Raw genomic sequence first — 25,446 nt, 5'->3', positions numbered from 1 at the left:
TCAAAAAACAGCAAAAATCTAAGAATATCTCTTGAATAAGCAGGTCCTTTGGTTTAGAAAAAGGATGCAAGGGTCTGAGTACCAGAAAATTCTATTGATAGAAATATAGTAATATGTTGTGCATGTTTCAAAAATATAACTTAGGAGTTCTTAGGCCAAAAACTCAACGTACTATATATTTTATCTTAAAAAAGAGGAAGACTTTTTAACTCCAGAGTTATATACAAAGATATTACAACAGTGGGTCAGAACACCTATGTGAAGCAAGTAGAACAAATAGAGCAAATTCCTGTGGGGTTTTACTGCATTTTTGCTTTTGTAGAACTATATACACCTGGGTGGCAAAAATTGTTCAGTTTTTATCCATACAAATACTTAAATGTAAAATGTTATCATAACAAAATGTAACTAGTAGTTTCATTACATTATAGCTTTGAAACATATCACCTAACAGAAAAATCTCTCTCCTCTTAAAATAGGGCTAGTTATTTCCTTTTCCAACAAATAACAGAAAATATCAAAGTACCCAAGTGGAAAAGACACGAAGAAAATACACCTTTCACCTTAAAATATCAAGGCCATGAATATTCCATTCCTCTATTAACTCATATGACAATATTTTGTTAAAACTATTATCATCACTTAATTATATACACTGTTTTGGGGCCTGGTCCTTTGGTTTCTCCATTATAATCATAAGACTTAGTAGAGACAATAATATTGCCAAGCTGAACTTACAGATGCTTTAAAATACATACAAGCACCAATTTCATTTCTGATGATCAATGACTTAATGTTAAAACCCTCCTGCAAACTGCCACAACAGAAACTTCTCCAGTCTCCAAATGAAAACTCAGTTTAGCTATTTAGTAACTCTAATGACTAAAATTAAGTGAAGAAATGGCCAATCTGAACAATGCTAACTCTGTTGCAATTCAATTATATTTTGTATTGAGACTCTTCCTCTTTTACTTCCCAAGCCGAAATGGGGATCAAGATTAAAGTGAAAAGCCAAGCCATTTCCAAGACATGTACCCAAAATATTCAAATAATTAAGTCCATTTATAAATGCCAGAAAACACAATCTGTATGAATTTAAGTAAGTTTGGCCTTAACATTTCAAAATTTAATGACTCCTAAGTCACTTTAAAAATTTGGACAACTGTAAGAATAAAACAAAGCTAAAGCATGGAAAGCTGAATTCTACACAAATCCTCATTAAATCTGTTAACTGTGGACAAACCTGGGTTAGAGATAAGCAGCTCACCTTGCATACTTCCCAAAGGTCTGCTTGGGGGGGGCACTACACATAACCTAATTACTTTCTTAAATCTGTTAGTTCTTGGAGAAGTCTTTTTTCCTTAAGCTATTGTTTTATTCACTGCCAAAAGCCTAGCACATCTCGTAAGATTACCTTGGGACAAAAAGCACAAATGTCTATGTGGTTAGCACACAAATTCTTGGAACCGGGCTTTATTTTTAAGACAAAAAATGCAAGTCATTAAAATTGATGACAGGACAAACAAAATAAGATGACAAAAGGAAAGGCTGCAGCCATGAAAATCAGTTGGTGCCCACCTACTCTATCTCTATGTCCTTCTAATATTGCAAAATTTCTAGCAAGATTAAGTCCAGACATAGGGAAAATAAAAGCTCTAAGTCTGAACTGAAAGCTCAGAAGGACACACGAAGCTTTGTAAAATATTGTTACCATATATGGCTCTAAAATATCTACTTCAAAAAGAAGTAACATTTTGTGTCAAGGCACCAGAGACTGATCTGGAATTACCATCACTAAAGACACTGGGAATCTGTTCAAAGCTTCTCAAATGAAGATCAAGAAAAGGCAGAGAAGGAGGCTTATAATTCAGGAAAGGCTGCAACTGAAATCCAAGGCTGACTTTCAAGTCAGGAGTTTAAGTGACAAGACAAAAACTGGACTAGGGAGTTAGCCAAAAACGCTAGAACAAATAAGTCATAGTATTAAGCACAGCTTCAGCATTAGTATAGGTTAAAAGCCACATTTGTGGATGGATACACAAAAGCTGCTAAGAACCTAATGCCAGCATGCACCATCTAAAAGAGGGTTAATTCTTACCTTTTCATTCTAACATACAGCAGGATTCCAAACAGACAACAGGAACAAAACATATAAAGCAAGCATTAGGGACAGATACGGGTCTCATACTATTTTACAATAATTTAATCAAGACATGAACATCTAAGAGGGGAAAAAAGCCAAAAAAAGAACTGCTGCTAGATCTAAAATATAAAATAAGCCCTATTTATGGAGTGATCAGTAATCTATAAAAGAAATTAAATGCATGTAACTACCCAAAGAACAATCTTTGTTTAAATTCTCCTTCCTACTGCCTTCTAAAAAGAAAAAATAAAAATGCCCATTTTAAAAGGCTATTTAAGGGCTGGAGATTTAGCTCAGTGGTTCCACCACCTGCCTTCCAAGTAAGTGCAAGGTCCTGAGTTCTATCCCAGGTACCAAAAAAAAAAAGGCTATTTAAAAAGGAAGAACTTTAAGAATATTGGAACTTCCATCACAGGAGTCAATGGACTAAACTGAACTGTGGGGTCAAAAAACAAAAATCAAAATTTGTTTGCAGTTTTCACCTTAAAAAAAAAAAGAAAATTACTTGTCTTCAAAAAAAGAAAATCCTATTTGTAATTTGACCTCAGGTTACATTTCCTGACTCAATGTCAAAACAGCAGATAAAACATGTGAGAAATTGTTGTGTCTGCCAACAAGAGAAGACTTCTATCCTGAAAAGAAAGCATTATACTAGTGCCAGTTCTTCTAAGCCTCAATCTGGCTTCCAGCCCTACTACACAGGTGGGCTAGTTAAATCCTTTATTCAGCTCCATAGCTTGCTTTCCCAAAAAAATCATAAGTGAAAAAAGCATATACTTTTCAGGAAAATTATTTTCCAATCAAGAAAGGCTTAGGCAAAGAGAATGGCACCTACCTTTCTGAAATGTGCAAGCATGTCTGGGCTTCGCTCACACATTTCTGTGAGGAGGACTACAGAAGTGTGAAGGACACCTGAAACAAGATTTTTAAAAAAACTAAAAATGAGGCTCTAATATTCAACTTCATAGAACAGGCAGGGCTTCAAGTTCCTGAAAGTCAATTCCAAAAGGACAGGTGCTACTTTTGCTTTTTAATCTCTCAAAGAATCTAAGCATTGTTGTGACTACAATTTAATACTGGTCAAAGCAGTCAAATCAGCATACTTTTAACAATTATGGATAATTACTTAAAAGCGACAACGCTTATGTCTCCTCAGTTGAAAAGAACCATAGAGATATGCTCAGTCAATGGAAGCTAGATCTCTTCCGCTCCATACTTATTCAATTAACTGTTTTATGAGGTTTTGTTTTTGGTACCAGGGATCGAACTTGGGACCTGGCACTTGCGAGAGAGGCACTGGAACCATTGAGCTAAATCCCCCGCACTCTGAGTTCTGACATACAACTCAAGAGACAAGAAATCTTACTTAATAACACTTTAAATTTATAGAAAGAATGTATCAAAACTCCAAGACAATTATGGATGTCCAAGTGCATTTGCTTGTTCCAAAGTCAACAGAAAATCCCCACTAATCACTTCACTATGTAATAAATAAGTAACCAAAAGATTCATGGTTTTTGTTTTTTGTTTTGGGTACAGAGGATTGAACTCAGGACCTCCTGCTTGTGAGGCAGTGGAAGTACCACTGAGCTAAATCCCTGGCCCAAGATTCATGTGTTGAACAAGCATATTTTCAGCATTCTGTTCAAAGCACTGGATTAATCAAATTAAATATACCATAACATTTCTGACGTAAATTTTGTTACTTTCAACTTGTTTAACTCACTTCAAAATAAGAACAAAAGTGTACAAGAAAACAACTGCTACATTCCATTTTAATTGGTCTTAAGTTTTACATAAAAATATCTAAGTAGCCACTACAAATTCCTATTACAAGTAACTGAAAAGAATTTTCACTAAGCTAATACTCCTATCATATGACAATGAAAGAAATTTTCTTTCATTATAAAATGGCCAAGAAATCAAACGGTTTTACAAATGAAAATCAAGGTGAGATAATTTTTACACTGTACTAAATATTAATAATTTAAGAGAAGATCAGAGATGACAAGTTTATTATAAAGAATTCAATCGAATGATAAAACTAGGATATCCAAGTTGAAAAGGCATTTGGCAGACCAACCCTTCCTAGGAAAGTGTCTATGCACAATAGAAAGGCAACTCCTCTCCCCTACCCTGAGACACAGGGTGGACACAGCTTTAACATGTTCCTGCGGGTTTGAATTACTGGTGGTACATACACAACTATCCCATTAGGCAGCTTGTACCACTGATGGTAGAAACAGATATAATCACTTTCACTGCTCTTTTTACTAATAAAATTAATAAAAAGTCACCCAATGGGACAGTCGTATAAGTATCACCAGTGCTTCAAGACACCTGGCAGTGAAACATACAAATTATGGCCCCATCATGAACATGTTAAACCTTTTCTTTCTCTTTGTCGCAGTACTTCATGAGTTCAGCCAAATAACATTACCATGGTTCTTCTCATTCAATAAATTTTTTGTTGCTGGTAAAAACATCTCCATAAGTTCAGGAACCTTCCTGATGACATGAACAGCACACAGTGCTGCCTATAAAAAAAAAATAAAAGGACAGAAAATTTCAAGTAAGCAGAGCAACCAATCTCATAAAAAGAAACAATAAAAGTACTTCATCAACTAGCCCATTTACTAGAAAAATAAGAAAAAAGACATGAGATACTATTTATTAACTGGTAGGAGCTTTTCAATTTATACTATTATATTAAGGAGGAACTTCTGTATCACCTGTCCCTTTGTTCATATACTGCTAGACAAGTGGGCAATAATTTTCTAGACTAGACCCTGGTTATTATGAATTCATTAAATGGATTAACTATAACTTATGTGAAATTCTGGAAAAGTCAAAAAATGGATAAGGACTTCAACCTCTGATTATCTCTAATAATCCTCTAAGTAAAATGAACAACAGATATAAAAACTCCATGCAACTGAAAAACAAATTGCAGGTGCTATAAAGTTGCTGTTAGTTTAATAGTATCTATACTGCCCCCATTGATCTGCTAACATCAAGAAAATCATATGAATAGGGTAGGGGAATAGCTCGGTGGTATAGAGCATGCTCAGTACCTGCAAGGTCCAGTGTTTAACATAATCAAAGTAACCACAGCTATTACTTGAGTCAAATACCATAAAAGTTTAGACAGACTAACAAGAAAAGATTTCTACTAATTCTCCCTACACTCTAGGGGATGAGGAGAGCTCTACTTTGAAGGAATATTTTATTTAACACAACACAATAATGTGCCTTCTAAACAACAGCAGCTCACACAATCTTTAAGAAAAAAGTACTGGCTTAGCTGGGCATGGTGGCACATGCCTGTAATCCTAGCAATCGGGAGACTGAGGCAGGAGGATTGCCTTGAGTTCCAGGCCAGCCTGAGCTATACATAATGAGTTCAAGGCCAGCCTGAGCTACATAGAGTTGTCTCAAAAAGTAAAAAAGACACACACATACACAAACACACACACACACACACACATACACACACACATACAAAACAGAATTGGTACTGGTTTACAAATTAAGAGGAGAATTTAACTTTGTTTACAGCCATCATTAACAGTATACTACTGGTGGGGGGGACAGTATACTGCCCTGGGAAATCACTTAGCTCTTTCAGTGCCTCTTTCTCAAACCATTAATAAAGAAGGACAGTGTGTTAGTTACTTTCTCCCACTGATGAGACAAAACACACCTAACACCCAAAATTGAAGGGGAAAGGTCTATTTAGCTCACAGTTAACAGAGGTTTCAGCCCATAATCAGCTAACCCCAAGGCAGGGTGGCACAGGGCAGGGGCAAAAGTTTATGGCAGTAAGACAACAAAAACAAGGGACTTTAACAACTTCTTTGTGTGCCTTTTATTCAGACTACTTATGGCAGGCAGTGCTCACACCCTTAATCCTAGTGCCCTCAGGCCTAGCCCTACCAAGAATCAATCACATACTAGATGCAGCCACCTTGGCAAAAGCATGAGGCTTGGGGGCGGCTCACAGACAGACGGACAGACGACATCTAAACACAAGGCATAATAGACAGTAAACACCAACAAGAAGATGATGGTATATGTTGATTTCCTGTGTACAAAGATTTTAGGATTGAAGCACAATTTAAAAGCTCAACAAAATGTTTGTTATCAACCGATAAAAGTAGGTAATTAGGAAAATAAGATAATTCTCTTCCATTACTATTCCAATCAGACATACCAATTTTAAAAACTGCACTCTACATCACTCCTCCATAATTATCTAAAGCTCCAATGGAACTATCCTTCCAAAGATATAAAGGCACTAGTACAAAGACATAAGCACTAATTATCAGTATAAAAGTCAATTCATAAAGATCTATTCATTATCACTGTTTGTTTAGGTGGTACTAGGGATCACAGCAAGGGGTGCTTCACTACTGAGCTACGTCCCAACTTTTTTTTTTTAAAACAGAGACTTGGTAAATTGCACTTTTTTTTGAGACAAGGCCTTGTTAAATTGCTCAGGCAGGACTAAAACTTGCAGATCTTCCTGCCTCAGCTTCCCTCAGTGCTGGGATTACATGCATGTCCCCCCAACCCAGCTTTTAATACTACTTAGAATTTACATAATTTTGGAATAATCAGAATATCTAGTAAATTTGCTTACGAATTATTTCCTTGAAAAAAGAGGAATTAAGATTCACATATATATGTGTGTGTGTGTATATATATATATATATATACACACACACACACACACACACATATGTCCTTTTAAAAGAGCAGAGAAAAATCCTTTGTATTATCATCCATATTTTCAAAAATGAGATTTGCATTCTCATCTCCAGAATACTCCCTAATTGAAACACACAGATTCGTTTCATAAAAAGTTACCTTTTTTCTTAAGTAAGAGTTGGAGGTTTTCAAGAGCTTCTCCACCTCTCCTGCAAGATCTCTGCACATCTCTGAGGAGCCCATGCAGCCGAGGGTACAAAGAGCTAGTCCCTGTACAAACTGAGTGCTATGATTAAGATCACTGCAAGAGAAAAAGGGAGGGGTGGAAATGAATATGCTCTGCCTGTTACTCTCTATGAAAAAACTTTACAATTTAACAAACTATTTTGAAATGACTCAGTATTTCTCTTGTAATGAAAATATTTAGTAGATTAGAAAGAAAAATGTTTATTCCAACTTTATTACAAATTATCAATACAGTGAGTTAACAGTCCCTCTACAGATTTACTATCCAGTGTTTCCAAACGCCAAAGTAGCAGAAATTGGACATGGTGTAAGTTAGATGTTAAAGACAATCCATTTTAGAAAATTTAGCAAACTACTGAAAGTAAAAACTGGCAAAGACAAAAATATGAAGAAACTTGTGTCTTAAAAAGCTTTTAATATCAACTACTACTAACTATAAGGAAAGGTAAGGCATACACTAAAAGAATTCTTTTGAAAAAAATCAGAAAACAATCTCCACTGTTAGAGTATTTAAGATAATATAGGCATAAGAGAAATTCAGCTATCTTTTAACAGTTTTGGTCTTATACTTTAGTATGAGCCTTGATCTTTCACTAAATAACTTTACACTTTTTTTTCAAGAGAATAAAAGTCAGAAATTGTCATTACTATATATGAGCTAATAAAACCACCTTTAAAAAGCTAACCTACTCCCACCTGTAATCCCAGCACTCAAGAGGCAGAGGCAGGAGGATTGCCATGAGTTTGAGGCCAGCCTGAGCTACATAATGAGTTCAGGGCCAGCCTGAACTACAAAGTGAGACCCTGTCTCAAAAACAAACAAACAAAAACTAAGCTTTTTTTTTTATGAGACAGGGTCTCACTATGTAGTTGAGACTGACCTGGAACTCGCTATGTAGCCCAGGTTGGTCTCAAACTCATAGCCATCCTCCTGCCTCAGGCATGTGCCACCACGCCTAGCTTAAACTATATTTTTACAGTAAATCCCTTTATCTGTTGGTACATATACACAAAAACTACTAACAGACATTGATTACTTGCTATGGCTTGGGTGTCTCCCAAAGGTTTGTATACTGGCAATCTGGTTCCCAGCCCAGGTGTTGATACAACAGGTACACCAGAGAGATTGTAGTAGGTGGAACCTAGTGGGAGGTGATTGAGAAAACTGCCCCAGGAAGGGATAGCTGGTCTTGAGGAATTAGTAGTTCCTACAAATCGTTTGTTACAGAAGAGCAAGACTGGCCCCTCCCTGCTCACTGGCTTCCCCTCTTGCCATGGTTCACTCCCTCTCCCACTGTGATGCTGTCACCAGAAGCTGAACAAATGGGGCTGCCCTATCTTGGACTTTGGCCTGCAAACCTGTAAGTTAAATAAACTTCTTTTTTTATATATATTAGTCAGTCTCAGTCTCAGCAATTTTAATTCAGGGATGGAAAGCTGAGACATTACTACATAAATTATTTTCAAACAGGCCAGGGAGTATTCTTTCAGAAAAGCTAAAAAGTATTAAAAGCCTGAACCAGTAAACTTATCTATATATTATATATCTATATATATTTTTGTTATTCAGAAGCTGAATTATGAGCTGTGTTACTTCTACCAGTTTTCAGAGCATTTTAGAACCCTACTGTGCAGGTTGGTTCAAAAGGTCTCTAAATGCTTTAAAGACTGTTTCAGAGTCCATGCAATTCAATCTATTTTCATAATGTTTTAAATTTTGTGTGTCTGTGTATGTGTGTGTTTAAGACAGCATCTCACTCTGTAGTCCAGGGAGGTCTTGAACACACAATCCTTCTGTCTAAGCCTCCTGAGTAGTGGCATTGCAGGCATGTACTACCATGCCCAGCTTATTTCCATAACCCTAAAACACGATGTCTTGATATTTACACTGATGATACAAAGGCAGTGGTGGGAAAAGCTCTTGCCCAATAGGGGAAATCAAACTATACTAGTAGTCACTATATACACTGCCACATACAGTTTAAAAGAAAGAGCTGGGCATGGTGGTGCATACCTGTAATCCCAGCACTCAGGAGGCTGAAGCAGGAAGATCCTTGAGAGTTAAAGGCCAGTCTGGGCTACATAGTGAGTACAAAGCCTGTTGAGCTACATAGTAAGACCCTCTTTCAAAAAGTAAAAAGGTAGGACTGGGGATGTGGGTCAGTGGTACCACACCTGCCTCTCAAGCAAGTAAAAAAAAAAAAAAAAAGCCAGTTAAAAAACAAACAAACAAACAAAAAAACAACCCAAAGCAAGCATGATGGCACATGCCTATAATCCCAGCACTCAGTAGCAAGAGGCAGGAAGATCACTGAGTTCAAGAGCAGCCATAACTATATACTGTCTTAAAAAAACAAACAAACAAAAAAAAAAATTTTTGCTCAGTGGTTCCACTGCCGGCCTCACAAGTGCCAAGGGCCCAAGCTCGATCCCCAGTACCAAAAAATTAAATAAATTAAAAAAAACAAATTGGACCTCATTTTTATTGAAAAAATAACTGACAACTATGATTACTAAGATTTGAGTATTTGGCATACATTTTTTCTGGACAAAGAGCCAACTTAGCCTAATACTTCAAAAGCAACAACAGTATTCATTGCTAATGACAAAATCCAAACTTTGAGCCAGGCATGGTGGTACACACCTGTAATCTCAGCATTTGGGAGGCTGAAAATTCTACCCTGAAGTGAAAATTAGAATTGTGGAAAACCTTCACCATGACAATGACAGTCTACTAATACTTAAAAGATTTTTGTAATGATCGGTAGCACTGCTAACCAATGAGATTTTTAAATATTCTATAATAAAATGTATTAATACCTGGAAGATCTATATAACTTAATGTAGCAACTTTTTCCAAATGCTCCAGCACAGTGTTATAAAATTATATATGAGTAAAAGATTAACTCAAAGGAAAAGACAAATTTATTGGTAACAAAGAACCAAAGCTTAATTGAAAGGGTTTCAGGTTCTACAATGCATCTAATCTTTAAGAAACTACCACTGGAGTAGGGGCAGCACTGCATGCCTGTAATCCCAACAGCTGGGAGACTGAGACAGAAGTGTTGCTCTGAGTTCAAGGCCAAACTGAGCTACAAAGTTGAGTTCAAGGCCAGTCTAAACTACACAGACTCTGTCTCAAAAACAAACAAACAAAAGTACTACCACTTAGTAGTTTTTTCTCTTGGCAAGACAAAGCACAAAGTAAAAGAGTCATTGGGACTGCAACTTTGACTATCGAAAGAGCATGGCTCATCAAATTAACCCATCTTCCTTTGTCACTTTTATATCAGTTAAGACTTTCAATTCCTAACTAGGCAGGATCATTGCTCCTTCACAGCCTGCAGCAGTTTAAGGAAGATAGACTTTTGGTCCTTTTGCACCCCTTAAGAAAAAGGGATCAAAGGGCCAGGGATGTAGCTCATTGGCACCATGCCTACCTCCTAAGAATAAGGTCTGGATTTTGATCCCCATACTGGAGAATAAAAAAAGAAAAAGGGATCAAAAGGAGCATGGGGTGATATAGAAGAAATAAAGATAAGTAAAAGGGACATGGAAAATCACAATTTTAAAAATAAAACTGCAGCTTCAAGACATCCCCCAAGAGGAAAGAAAACTGACCAAAGAAAATCTGTAGTTTTTTGGAAAAGCCATTTCCTCCCCTACCCCCGCCCTGCCCCTTTTTGAGACAAGGTCTCACTATGCAAACCAGGATGGCCTTGAACTTGCCATGGTGATCTTCCTGTCCTGCCTGGTCTGGTATCACAGATGTGCCCACCAGGCCCAGCTACACTTCCTTTTTCTAATTACATTATCTGGAAGACATTGGATTTTCTTCATATACTCCAATCAACAGAACATAATACAAGAAATTAAAAGCAGGAAATAGGAATATTCAAATGACAAGAGTTATAAATATAAAAAAATGCCATTCTTCACACTGAAATTTTTTTGATTTAGGAAATAATTTATTTCAGAATACTATTTATGTTAATACACTCATTATAGGTCTTTTGTCTGTTGGTCAGTTGATGCAGCAGATCAAATCCAGGGTCTTGCACACGCTAGTCAAGTACTCTACCACAGACATGCCTGCCCCCAATATTAGTATTTTTGGGTGAAGTAATAATGGTATTAGTCTCTGCCGCCCAAAGAAAAAACAAAAGGAAGATAAAGTAAAACTGGCCAGATTTGCTCCTTTTCATCAATTTAAATAGTATAGGATTAAAAATTACTGGTAAAATGAAGTTTAAATATTAATTACATTTTTAATGTCTTGAGTTCCAGTTCTCAAATATTTTAGTTAGCTTTGTATTCATTTTTCAATGTTTAAGAACATTCTAAGAACTTAAAATATTAAATCTGACTTTTAAAGATTTAATCCCAAGATCCTTAATGTCTTAGTTTTTCTAAGTCAATGAAAGAGGCAAATGTTATAGGTACACTATGATGCCCTATAATATAAACAAACTCACAAAAGAACAAAAAATATGAAGCCAGGAGTGGTGGCATTCGCCTACAATCACAGCACTGGGGAGGCCAATGCAGAAAGATCAAGGACAGCCTGGGCTACATAGTGAGATCCTGTTTCAAAAAATCCAAAACACAAACATATGTGTGAACATGTAGCATGTACCCTAAAGCCACATGGGGTTTGGCTGGGCCTTATGAAAACTAAACTCAAAGATTTCCTCTTTATCTATGGGCCTCATTCTTCAATTTTTATCAAGCTACAAACACATACTTAACTTTGGTATTAACTCTCTATCAGGAACTTGCTGTAAGGCAGAATTGCCAAATTCTGCCCATTTTTATTCTCCATTCCAATGCTTTCCACAGCTCTGGCCAGTTACATAGCAGGCATGCAATAAATTTAAATACATGAATCAACTTGGTGTTTTCATTATTAGTATTTATTTTATGGACAATAAGCAGGAATTTTCCCCAGGATGAAGTTCACAGATTTGCTGTACTTAAATGTTACACTCTGTTATCTTTGTTTCTTACAGGGTCTCACTACATAGTTCCAGCTGGCCTGGAATTCAGTATGTAGCCCAGGACAGTCTTGAACTCAAGATGCTCTTGTCTCAGCCTCCCATAGTGCTGGGATTATAGACGTGTCCAACTACAGCCAGCCTAGAGGCCACACCTGATGACTGTGACCCAATTACAAGTATTGTTTTGGAATTTCCCATTACTATTTGGAAAATATGTGAAGTAAAGCACTAGTTACTTTAGAAAAAATACAAGTTTAGATGTGCACAAATTTGGTCACCTACATCTCTATCCCTTATTTCTACTTTCTGCTGTTTTTGAGACAAGTTCTTACTATGTACTCCAGGCTTGCCTCGAACTCAAAATCCTCCTGCCTCAGCCTACTGAGTGATAGAATTACAGGCAGCTAATACCATGCACTTTTATTCCCTGTCAAATACATACATATTATAAATAAAAAAGAAATCTAACATGGTGATTAAACACACACAAACCATAACAAAGATGTACTTCGAACTATGTTAGGGCCATCAGAACTCCTGTAGTTTTCTAACAGAATTCTTGTAAGAGATGCACTGGGAAGAATTGGTAATCCCCTGTACAGATCCTCTAATTTTTCCATGCAGCAAGTGTTCCTGAGTTGGAAAGCAAGGTAAACTAGCATATCTAGACTACATCTATGCTATCAAGGAGTTTCTGAAAAGTCTATACATTAAAATTCACAGAGACATATACAATTCCATGCAACTAAAATCTTGGATTAGACCAGTAACAAACATCACCTCTCTTTTTACCTTTAAAAGGTGATCAGAATATATATTGGTAATGGGGGGGTTGAGTCGGGGTCTCAGTATGCAGTTAGGCTGGCCTTGAACTTGCTGCCATGTATAGCATCAGCTGTCCTAAAACTCAAAATCCTACTGTCTCAGCCTCCTGAGTGCTGGGATTACAAGAATGTGGTTTCATACCCAGCTATAATGTTAATTTTTAAATAAGTGCAAAGTTTCATTACCTGTGGTATTCAAAGTCCTAGGAATATAAGAAAGTTAGATTTTACTAATTCGTTTTCAACAAAGATCCATGTTTTATTTCACTGATCACTTATGTTCTTTGTTTAACCTCTTCATATACTAAAATCTACTGAACTGAGCAATTCCAGTACTTACTAGACAATAAATATAAAACCAGTAAATAGAAGCTCTTAATGCCATATTCAGAAATTCAGAAAAGGGAAAAGTAGTCATTAGAAGATGAGAAGGTAAAACTTACTTCTTGATACAGTTAGTCATGAGAAGATGGACATCTTGTCTTTCATCTAACAGCAGCATTGCTCCTAAATAGCCAATGCGTTTGTCTGTAAATTTTTGAGAAGCAATAAGCTTGAGGCACTCCAACTGCACACATGCACAAAAAAAAGACACAAAGCAAAGAAAAAAGAACATTAAGAACTTGCTATCACAACCTAAAAAAAGCAATGTTTTTAACCCACAGTCCAAAGATAACCAAAGTACAGATCTGTATCAAACTACCTAAATGAATAAGCAAAGACATAAGACCTTCGTATATCTTAAAAGTAATCAAGTTCTGGAACAAATCATATTGTCAAGATCTCACAGAATTTGCCATCCAAATAATCCGTGAGTTTTAACTTCATTCTACAGATTCACACACACACAAACAAGTCAAATGTAAGACATTAATAAATCACACTTCTAATTTAATTCCTATCTTACATTAAAGGAGCACCTAACTCATAATTTCAAGGCCTGGTTAATTTGAGAATCAAAAAAACTCAATAAATAGAAATACATCAATATCCTAAAACATCAGAAAGGTACAATTAATTAAAGGAGACAAGCAAACTTAATATAATGTGAAAAGAGCTACATTTAGGACTTGAACCAAGTACTATGAGAGAAGTGAGGGTTTAAGAATCAAATATGGGGGCGAAAATCCAGGGGAAAACAAAGTAGTGAAATTAACCTACAAGTTTTATATGACTTCTTCTTTATATAACTGTTAGAAATAACTCCTCAGAGCTTCAGAGTCCTTTGTAGTTAAACTTGGCCTTTCTTGAAAGTCACAATCACTTTGATATACTTTATCATTCCATCTAGACAAACATGGAAAGGCCAAGTATTTCCTCTAGAGCAGTGGTAGTCAAAGGTGTATACAAGTACAACTCTCCAAGAAGAATTTTCAGAACTAAGCTCCCCTTTAGAATCATGACTCCTAAGGAAAGGGGCACCAAAGGGGACTTATATATGCAGGAAGCAAAGATCACTGGAGATTACTCTCCATTGTGAATTCATCTAATAAGTTCCAAAATTAAGGGAAGTACAGCAGTTCCACAAATAGAACTCAAGCCATTTAAATATTGCTCTTTCTGCGTACCTGCATTTAAAAAACAAAAAGACTATAGTCAGATAATTGACTATATTGTTATAAGCATGGTAAAGAATGTTCCAGGGAGAATAACCAAAATCAAAAAAGGAAAATCTAAGCCAGACATGGTGTTACATGTCTGCATTCCCAGCACTCTGGGAGGCTGAAGCAGGAAGATCACAAGTTCAAGTGCTGTCTGGGCAACACAGCAGGTTAGCAGGACTTAGTACCCCCACCCCAAAAAAAAAGTTTAAAAAGGCTGGGGAAAAAAAGTGCTGAAAAAAGAGCAAAATTAAATGCCTTGTAAAATCAAAAGAGATTAAATAACAACTTTTCCCTTTCTTTTAAAAATTTAATTTAAGTTTTAAAAACAATTTCTGAAAAAAAGTGGATGAAAATCATTTTCACAAGGTCTGCTGACGATTGAGAAAATCAGAAGCCAAAATGGTATCAAATATTTTACTCTTTTTCAAACTAAAAGTTTTCCAAACATCCCGTAAATGATTCTATGAATATTTTAGTAGCAAAAGAAAATGTTCCAACAATCAGGTATCACAGAAGTTTATACCATCCCTATTAAGTGTGTGTGTGTGTGTGTGTGTTTGAGACAGGGACTCACTACATAGTTGAGACTGACCTGGAACTCACTATGTAGCCCAGGCTGGTCTCGAACTCACAGCATCCTCCTGCCTCAGCCGGCCCCCGGCCCCAAGTGCTGGGATTACAGGTGTGTGCCACCACGCCCAGCATCCTTATTAAGTCTTGCTTCTGGCAAACTCCAAGCACTGTACAAATTATCCAAAACTATTTTATTAAGATCAACTAGTATGATATACTCTTAGGGAACATTCCTATTTCTACAACCATATTTTAATTTAATCACACTAAACATCTTCAGTGACTGGTGAAAAGTTTGTTTGCTGTGACACTTGTTTAAAACTCACCTCAAAACTAAACAGCAAAGAGGGAAAAGGAAGTAAGGGAAAAGAAAAAATGGAAACAAAGTCTTTGTAAATAGGGAAGGGTGAAGCAGGTTAAGGGAGGACAGGTGTATGGGGGGAAAAAAAACAACCAAGATATATCATATAAAGGTACAAGATCCCAATGATAAATGTAACTGTATTGTTTGCTTTGAAAATACCAATAAACTTAATGAAAAAAAACCTAAACAGCAAAAATAAAAACTAATTTTTTTTTCCATTTAACAGTTTTATTTTTTTTCTCTCATTGAGTTTATTGGCACTTTTTTTTATCGGTACATTTTAGGAAGAAAAACTAAAATTTAAAAGGACTTAAATTAATTCTTTACAGGGTGTGGTGATGCACACGTGATCCCAGTACTCAGAGGGCTGAGGCAGCAGGATTGCCATGAGTTTGAGGCCAGCCTGAACTACATAGACCCCTACCTCAAAAAACAAATTAATTCTTCACAATATTCCCTATTTATGCAGTGACTGTTTCAAGAAGAAGCAAATGTTTTTATGATGGTGATAAATTTAAGGAAAAATGTAAGATTATATGGCTAGAGATGGCATCTAAAATATACCCACCAGAAGAGAATTAACTTTGATTACATTTCACACACAGGTGGCCAGCAAGAGTACTGAGAATGAAACCATGTTTTATCTTTAAGAACGTTTTTCAGTTTTTCAAATTTTGAAAAGGAAAGATGAACACTATGGGGTAAAGGTATCATAAGGATAAAAAAGTGAGGACTTCTATTTTTGAGTAGCAATCTCCAAAAAATACAATTTCCCACTACTGTACTACATGACTAAAGAACAGAATGAAAAAATCAATTAAGCATATCTGCCCCCTACATCAAAATCTCAATTTCACACCGTAATACTACTCCAGTTAAAGCCACTTGAAAAACCACTGAGTGCCGTGGTACATACCTGTAATCCCAGCAACTCAGGAGGAGGCAGGAAGAATCATATATTCAAGGCAGAGTTGGCAACTTAGACCCTAAGTAAAACTTTTAAAGGGCTGGAGATACAGAGCTCACTAGAAGAGTGCTGCTTTAGCTTGTGTTCAATCCCCAGTATGACACAAAAACCATAAACAAAAACCCATGGGCAAATACTGTAGGCCCTTTTAAAGCACAGTAACAGTCCCCACTTTTGTTTTCACATCCCATCAAGTTAACAGCAGACTTACTTTTACTCCAAACTCTATAAGCAAAGTCAAAAGACAAATGACAAGCTTGGCAAAAATATATGGCAAGTCATTTCATAGATATGACATCCTATATAACAGGTTCCTACAAACTGATTTTCGCCCACACAGGTGACAGAACCCAGGGAGCAGTAGGCTGTATTCCCATCCCTCTTCATTTTGAGACAGGGTCTCACTAAATTGTCCAGGCTGGCCTGGGATGTGCAATTTTCTGCCTTGGCCTCTTGAGAAGCTGGGATTATAGGCACTGCGTCACCACACCGGATCAAACTCCTTTTTAAAAATATCAATGGTCCATTATAAAAATGGAAAATGATCAGGCCAAATAGTTCATAGAAAACAAAAACAAAAATGGAAATCAACCTGTCACAAAACAAATGAAAATTCAACTAAGTAAATTTACCCTAAAACCCCACTGACTTATACCTTGAGATGTGAATATGATTTGCAAAATAAACATCAATAAAGTTACCTAAAAAGAAATAAGAACCAAAACCAGAAAGATACTTTTTATAACAGCGTGAAGATATGAACTGGCACAAGCTATAGAAATATCTGACCTATCTAAATTACAAATTTATATAACCTTTGACTTAGCAATTCTCTTTTTAAAAAATTACAGTACACTTATATTCACATATATGGAAAATAATGGTATTATTCAACTGTAATAATTAAGATAGCAAGACTGCAGATAAGTGTCCATTAATAAGGTACCAGCTTAATAAATTACAATTCATACGTGTAGAGAACATTATATTAAATACATCATCAGCATATCAAAGAAGTTGCAAAAAAAAAAAAAGATTCTTTGGCCGGGTACAGTGGTACAAGCCTGTAATCCTAGCACACAGGAGGCTAAGGCAGGAGGATTGTCATGAGTTCAAAGCCAGCGTCCACTACATAGTGAGACACTGTCTCAAAATACAAAAAAGGAAAGATTATCTTTATGAAAAGGTTTTTGGTATTTCCTTTGTTTTGTTTTTTGAGACAGGGTCTCACTAAATTGCCCAGCCTGGCCTTAAACTCAAAAATCCTCATACAGCTTCCTACTGGGATTAAAGGTGTAGGCCACCAAAACCAGCTATAAGAGAATTCTTATATATTGATCTTCGGTACAGATTAATGAATGAAAACTGCAAACTGTATGTTAAAACGGGTTGTAGATGCATAATGTATCTCTAGAAGGATATTCAAGAAACTGATACCATCAGTTACTTATAGAGAAACTAAGTGACAGGAAGACAAGAATAGAAAAGAGTATTTTATCATGAATCCTTTTGCATCCTTCAAATTTAGATTCAGCCACATGTGGTGGACACACCTGTAATCCTTGCACTTGGGAGGATAAGGTAGGAGATCACAAGTATGAGGCCAAGCTGGGCTACACAGTGAGATCCTATCTCGAAAAAAATAAACAATAAAATAAAATTTAAAATTAATTTTCTATTCCAAAGGAAAATAATAATGGGCTGGGAGAAAGGAATCAAATAAAAACTACAGACAGAAAGGTCTTATGGCTATAAAAGCTAACATACTATAATTTTTAAAAAACTTATGAAAATTGTTTCCCCCTGCAAAGGTGAACAACATATATTCCCCGCCCCCCAACAAAAGAAAACCAGAAAGTGGTTGAATGTTAGAATAGTTTTATGTTGAATAACTAGAGTCTCAGGAAAATACAACTCCAATAAATGGGGGAGGAGGGTGTCAACCTTTACATAATCTGAATTCACACAGAACAATTACTGCATTATGCTATTTATTTGTTTGTTTGTTTGTTTTGCACTGGGGATCGAACTCAGGACCTGTGCTTGCAAGGCAGGCACAGTGCCACTGAGCTAAATCTCTGGCCCTGTATTATGCTATTCTTTAACTTCTGTAGATGCTGGTAGGAGACTGTTAAAATGTATGTTTGTTCCTAATCTTTAATTCCCCGATGGCTGTGTTTTTCTGCTCAGAGTTATATTCATCTATAAATTTCTCCTTTGTCAACATCACTCTTAACTTCTGTTTTAAGGGTACCTGCTTTTCCATAGCAACCTTCTCCCTCTCCTCTACCATCCCAAAGGACTGAGACGATCTCTTTCCTACGCTCAGATTTGTTTATATTTACTTGGAATTGTGAGATGCTACAGTTACCACCAACTTGACCCCTAAGTAGGGATTCTCCTTTAATTTAGTAAACTGGTATACCAAACAATGTATGTGCCAGACATTCTCACTGATGCATAATTTAAAGGGTATACATAAGAAAACCAACACTGACTATAAATAATAAATATATGACACAACTATGCACAAGAATACTATGAAAAACAAGTGAGGAAGGATATCCAATTTCAGTCAAGAACAGAAGGAAAAATTCAGAGAAAGGTAAAGTCAGGAGCTCAACCTCTGCTTCTATCTAGAGACCTTAAACAAGCTATTTAACAACTTGGGCTTCTGTTTTGCATCACCAGGGTAACTGAGCCACAGAAGGGAAGACAAGCACTTAACAGATATGTCTCCACTCCTACTCTCAAGGCAGTCACTATTCTAAGCAGCTGATTCCAGAAGCATGCTAGTTACTCATTAGCAACAAGTCTAAGAGAGTAAAAGCACTGCACCTTTGAAATAAATACAAGGTCGGGTAGAAGGGGTTCCCAAAATACAGGTCACTCCCAGAAAATTCCAATGGAGTAGAAGAGAGGTAGAGACTGAAAATTTTTAAATTTTTACACAGTTTTCCACATGACTTCTAATATCAATTTTTAAAAAAACTATCAAGTTTCTAATCTTGTTACATTTTCCTGAAGCAAGTACAAACATTGCCTTTCACTGATGTTTAATCTGGCTGTGCTCAACAAAAAGCTGCTTCCATTCCATTAGCTTTTAGAACAGTTTCACACAAGGTCAAATGCACATCTGCATCTAACAATGGAACTTTATAATGTAGCCAATCTATAAGAGACCAGTTGGGTCTTTTTAAAAGTTGTATTTTATTTCCATTTCATTTCATTTTACTATTTGGAAATAACTTTCTTCTTTATTCAAACATACTTTTTTTTTTTTTTTTTGTACCGGAGATCGAACTCAGGCCCTTGCGCTTGTAAGGCAGGAGGCAGAACCACTGAGCCAAATCCCTGGCCCTCAAACACATACATTTTTAAAAAACAATCTTGCTGTAATTTATAACTATGAAGCTAGGTAACATAAAATCTGTATAAACAGTTTATTTTTTTCTCTTTCTGGAAAGGAAAAATAACTCCAAAACTACCTCAAGTCCTAGAGAATCCTGTTTTTTCCTCTTGAGAAAACTTATTGTGAAATATTTCACTCAAAATATACAATAATTACATAAAAATCACTGAGCCTTCAACCAGCTTTATCAAATACTAACATTTTGCCATATTTATTTAAAATTTTTTAATATTACAAATTCAGTTGAAGTACTCTTCATACTATGCTTCAATCCTACTCCTCTTTTCCCCAAATCCCAAAACTATCATTCTTGACTGAAATACCTTATGTTCTTTCCATACATGAGGAAAAAAAGGTTTGTGACCTTATAGACTTTATATAAATACCATGTTCCTGCTGAGTATTATCCACATCAACATAAGAAGCTTTAATTCAGTCATATTTGCTTATTCTTTCCTTGGGGTGTGATAAAAAAATATAGTGAAGGTTAAAACTTTTTTCTTTTAAATTTATTAAGTAAAAGTCATTGCCATTAATCTTTAATGTAACTCCCTCCCCAAAACACTTATCTCACGCTTCTTGCCACTTTCTGAAGTTTCTGGTTGCACTGCTGTAGCTGTCTCCCTGTCATTTTGACTTTGGGGAAGAGCCAGAAGTCACATGGTGCCAGATCTGACAGTAGCATTCTCTGTATTTTTTTCATCATACCTCATAAAGACGCAAAAGAGAACTTCCAGAACTGCTTCAGAAAATGCTATGAGCAACGGGACGAGTCCAAAGCAAAGGAATGTATGCTCAGTGTCTTTTACTATAATAAATATTTGAAATTTAAACATTCAGCATAGATTTGATCAACTCGTACACATGTATGTGGGGGGGTGTCCTATTTGTGAATATAAACTTCCTATTGTTTTTAAAGACAAATAGATTGTTTCCAATGTTTCACTATTAGAAACAACAGTGAGATGAATAGTCTTACACATCTCTTTCTATCCTGTTTATCTCATTTAAAAACCTAAGGAGGTTTTTCAGTTTTTGGTTTGTTTTGATTGGATTTTGTAAATATATCACTTCTTAGGTGATGGGTATAAATTTTCATCAAGCGGTATATAACTTTTTGTGGTGGTTATCTCTCTCAGACATTAGAGGCACTGAAGACCATGAGGGATTGTAAAGTAAGATTCTAATTCTTTCATACTTTCATTTTTTAACTGAACTACTGTTCTAAAAAGGAACTTCTCTGTTAACACTGTGCTATCGATAATTCCTTCAGAAGAAACACTGGCAAGGAAGGTAATTGTTTTCTACTGACAATTTTCGAAATAATTAGTTCTCTAGCACCATTCAAAGATGAACAATGAAGTCTTAAAATTTTTGTTTAGATATGCAGCTCAACAGTAAAGTATATGCTTAGCATCCTTGGGCCCTGCCTCCCCCCGCCCCTGAAAAAAAAGACAAAACTTGCTTGGTACATTTTAATGAATTGCATTATTGTTCTTACTAATGCATAAATTATCTCATTTTGGGGATAACTGCCTTTTCTGGTAACTTATAAAACTTCCTGGAGTGAATTTTGTAGTCTTTCTTGCTTTCTGGCATAGTCAAATGCTTCAAGCTTATTTTATACATTTCTTACCCTGGATCTGTTCCCATTCTAAAGTGAGATGATAGAGACCACAATATGGAAGAACAAGCTGAAGTACATTTTTAAAGACAACAGACAAGTTAAAATATTAGGCAAATTGGGCCAGGGATTTAGCTCAGTGGTTCCACCACTGCCTTGCAAGAGCAAGGACGCGAGTTTGATACCCAGTACAAAAAAAAAGGCAAATCAAGCAACATAAAAGAGAAAAAAACCCCACCATAACCAAGTAAGGTTTATTTCTGACATGCAAAGGAAAACAGATCATTAGAATACTGAAAACGTCATTCTTATTTCAGTAGATAATGCAAAAGCAGCTTTGTAGGATAAAGGGTATCTACTTGAAACCTAAATCACCATATTTAATCAGAATATGTACAGTATTTAAAGTTTTAATAAGGATGACTACTATGACTGTTTCTTTTTAATATTTCTTTTTAATATCTGTAGACTGTAAAGAAAATAAAATGTAAAACGATAGAAAAAGAAGAAAGCATTACTACTGTTTGAAGGCAATGGTATTTACTATATGGAAACAATGGGATCTAGAGACACTTAGATCCAAGTGCAGTAATGTTGCTAGGTAAATATACATGAAGAAATTATATTTATATATGTCTACCACATAATTATGAAAAATTTTAAGGATACTATTTGTGACAGGAATAAGAGCTCTAAAGAACCTATGAATGGGGCCAGGGATTTAGCTCAGTGGCACCATGCCTTCTTCACAAGGGTAAGGTCCTGAGTTCAATCCCCCAGTACCAAAAAAAGAAAAGAACCTATGAATACATTTCTCCAAAAATGTGTAAGACTTTATAGAGAATACTGTATAGCTTTAGGAAATCTAAAGAAGTGGAATGCTATACAGTACATCAATGGAAAGGATACTCTTACACACAAATAGTATGATACAATAGGCAGGGTGGAACTGGAGAGGAAAAGAAAATATATATTCATCTAGATTAAAAAAACTGTCTATATACACACACATATTTATAGGAAGATCAGAATCAGCAGGAAGACCTGCACTGCATGAAGTTGTAGCAATTAAGGCATGAGGTATTAGGACAAAATAGACGCTACCACTATACAGCAACTACTTAACACCTGTCATGAGTTTTCCATAAAATACTGTACCCAGAGTAAATAACTGAGAAAACATTTGGCAAAAATCTCTTAAATGTTCATCATACACTGAGTCTGTCTCCGGGCAGAAAAACCATTATCTACAAATTAAACCTGCTCAATCTTACTAACTTCTACCATCGAAACAATCTCTGAAAGATTCTCACTGGAAAGGATAACTAATGGCAGAATCATGACTTTCCAAGTCTGCAGTCTGCCCTCTCGAGCCTGCCCTTAGTGCCACAATGACCAAATTATAAAGGTATCAAATACCTCCCTCCCTGTTAGGAAAAGACTGACATCCTCTGAGCTACAGTGTTATTCAAAGAAAAACATACTAGCCAGATGCAGTCTCAGCCCATCCTACCTGTCCAAAGTGAGCAGGGTAGCCCAGCATGTGCATATATAGTAATTTTGCCACATTCCGACACCGGTATGTATTATCTTCTTCTCTAAATGATGACCGGATTGCAGCACATTCTTTCTGGATCATTTCTCGTTCTTCAGCTTGGGTTCGGGCTGTCCGGATGGTCCGGATAAGCTCCCGCAATCTGATGGGGGCTGGCATCCTCTGGATATGAAAAGATATTAAATAGAGATGTTCATTTTTTTGCTACCAAAACTATTCAACAACTTCCCACATAAAATTCTGACTGTTTTTTAAGAATTTTAGACTTGTTAAATCTAGTTTAGCTAAATGAAGCAAAGCTTGCTATGCTTCAGCAAAGGTATTACATGCAAACCCCTCAACTGAACAAATTTCTTGAAAAGTGACAAACAAAAAATGACTAATAATTACATTAAGCAAAATAAGGCCAGGCGTGGCTCAGGATTTAGCTAGTGGTTCCACTGTCAGCCTTGCAAGTGCAAGGACCAAATTCAATCCCTGGTACCAAGAAAAAAAACAAAGACCAGGTGTGGTAAGTATACATCTGTAATCCTAGCTACTCAGGAGGATCAAATGTTTAAAGCCAGCCTAAACAACAAAATAAGACCCTGTCTCAAAATTAAAAAATTAAAAGAGGGGGGCTGAGATTGGGAATGTAATTCAGTGGCAGAGCGTTCAAAAGGCCTTGGGCACCCATTCCCTGTATCACAAAAAAAGCGGGGGGATTAAGACAGGAACAGCACCATATAAAGTCTATCACTAATACACAAATATCCCAGGAACTAATTCAACACAAATTTTTATTTAGTCTTTAAGGCAATATGGAAAGGCCTCTTCATGCCTAGCCTTAGAAAAGACAGGACTACCATTCAATTCAATATACCAGCTGGGCTTAGTAGTGGAGGCCTGTAATACCAGCATTTGTGGGGGTTGAGGAAGGAGGGTCACTACAAGTTCAAGGTCAGCCTCAACTACATAATGAGGTCTAAAAAAACCTGTCTCAAAAAACCTAAAGAAAAAAAATTCAATACACCAACAGTGAGTCGTCCCCCGCCACCCCGTACCAGGGATCAAACTCAGGACCTTGCGCTTATGAGGCAGGCGTGCCACCACTGAGCTAACCCCCAGCCCCAAGATACATTTTTTGCAAAAAGGAAGGGGACCAAAAGATGGAAGGTGATGGAAGGGGGAGGGCAGGGGGAAGTACATGCACCAACTTTCCACAATGAGTATAATCATACATACTACAAATATGTACAATTAAAAATTTAAAATAAATTCAATACAGTTTCACAAAGTATCATATGAAAAAAATCACAAGCACAGCTTAATGCAACAAAATATGAGAGAAAATCAACTATCACATGAAACAGTAGTCATCTGTCCAACAAACAATAATCACCTCAGTACAATGGATACAATGAAAATGGAACAGGGAAAAAATAATAAACCAATCTCTAACACTATTAGTGTTATGATCAATTTTTAAGTATAAAATAATAATGAACCTGTAACTTTCAAATAATCATGTAAAGTAAAAAGAACAATGTTTGAGAATTTGCACTAATTTGAAAACTTATTACAAAGCTAAAGAAATTAAGATAATGTGGAATTGAATGCAAGGAAAGACTTAGAAGGGCAGGGGATTTAGCTCAGTGGTTCTGCTGCCTGTCTCACAAGCGCAAGGTCCAAAGTTCAATCCCCAGATTCAGAAAAAAAAGCAAAGACTTACAAAATAATAGAACAAATTGGAAAATTCAAGAGTAGAGCTACACTAATGTGCTCAGTTGATTTTCAACAAAGTTAATAGAAAAAGCCTAGTGTTTTAATAAATAGTACTGACACAACTGGATATCTATTTTTGGGAAAAAATTAACCTCAAAGCTAACCTCACACAGTGCTGGCAATGTAGCTCAGCAGTGCAGCACCTGCCTGGAAAGCACAAGGTCCTGAGTTTGATCCCAAATACTGGAGGAAAAAAAAAAAAAAGCTAACCTCACACAATACACAAAAAATTAATTCAAAATAGATAACCCCTAAATATCAAGGCTAAAACTAAAAATCTTCCAGAAGAAGACACAGGAGAAAATCTTCAGGAACTTGGGCTTAGCAGATTTCATACACAAGTACAGTATAAAAGAAAAACTTGTAAGACAGGCTATAAAAAATTAAAATGTTTACTTTTCAAAAGACACTATTATCACCGGGGATTTAGCTCAGTGGTTTGGTGGTCTGCCTTGAAAGCGCAAGAACCCAAGTTCAATCCCCGTACCCCCACAAAAAAAGACACTATTATCAACCAAGTGTAGTGGCACACACCTGTAATCCCAGCACTGAGCACTTAAGAACATGAGGTTAAGGCCAACCTGGGCTTACATAATGAGTTCAAGACCAGCCTAAACTATACAGCCGAGACCCTGTCTTTAAAAAAATTTATATATATAGTTT

The 25,446-nt window shown here is 36.2% G+C and overlaps 1 protein-coding gene across 2 annotated transcripts in view; it reads right to left on the bottom strand.

Annotated features, from left to right (window-relative positions):
* The window catches only part of Ap1g1 (adaptor related protein complex 1 subunit gamma 1), a 79,618-nt gene that overhangs the window by 34,832 nt on the left and 19,340 nt on the right, over window positions 1-25,446 (bottom strand). Inside the window, exons 3-8 of one of the 2 annotated variants that reach the window (XM_010644470.3) lie at window positions 22,978-23,181; window positions 13,364-13,488; window positions 7,013-7,154; window positions 4,584-4,680; window positions 2,979-3,055; window positions 2,099-2,107 (exon numbers count right to left, since the gene is read on the bottom strand). In XM_010644470.3, coding sequence (XP_010642772.1) covers window positions 2,099-2,107; window positions 2,979-3,055; window positions 4,584-4,680; window positions 7,013-7,154; window positions 13,364-13,488; window positions 22,978-23,178 — 651 coding nt within the window. In that variant the 5' untranslated portion in view covers window positions 23,179-23,181. The remainder of the gene's footprint in view (window positions 1-2,098; window positions 2,108-2,978; window positions 3,056-4,583; window positions 4,681-7,012; window positions 7,155-13,363; window positions 13,489-22,977; window positions 23,182-25,446) is intronic. The other variant, XM_010644471.3, reaches the window with a different exon arrangement.

Source organism: Fukomys damarensis, unplaced genomic scaffold (assembly GCF_012274545.1).
Source record: "Fukomys damarensis isolate Sample0158 unplaced genomic scaffold, DMR_v1.0_HiC HiC_scaffold_32, whole genome shotgun sequence".
NCBI classification, from domain to species: domain Eukaryota; kingdom Metazoa; phylum Chordata; class Mammalia; order Rodentia; family Bathyergidae; genus Fukomys; species Fukomys damarensis.
This window is presented reverse-complemented; position numbering and strand designations above follow the sequence as displayed.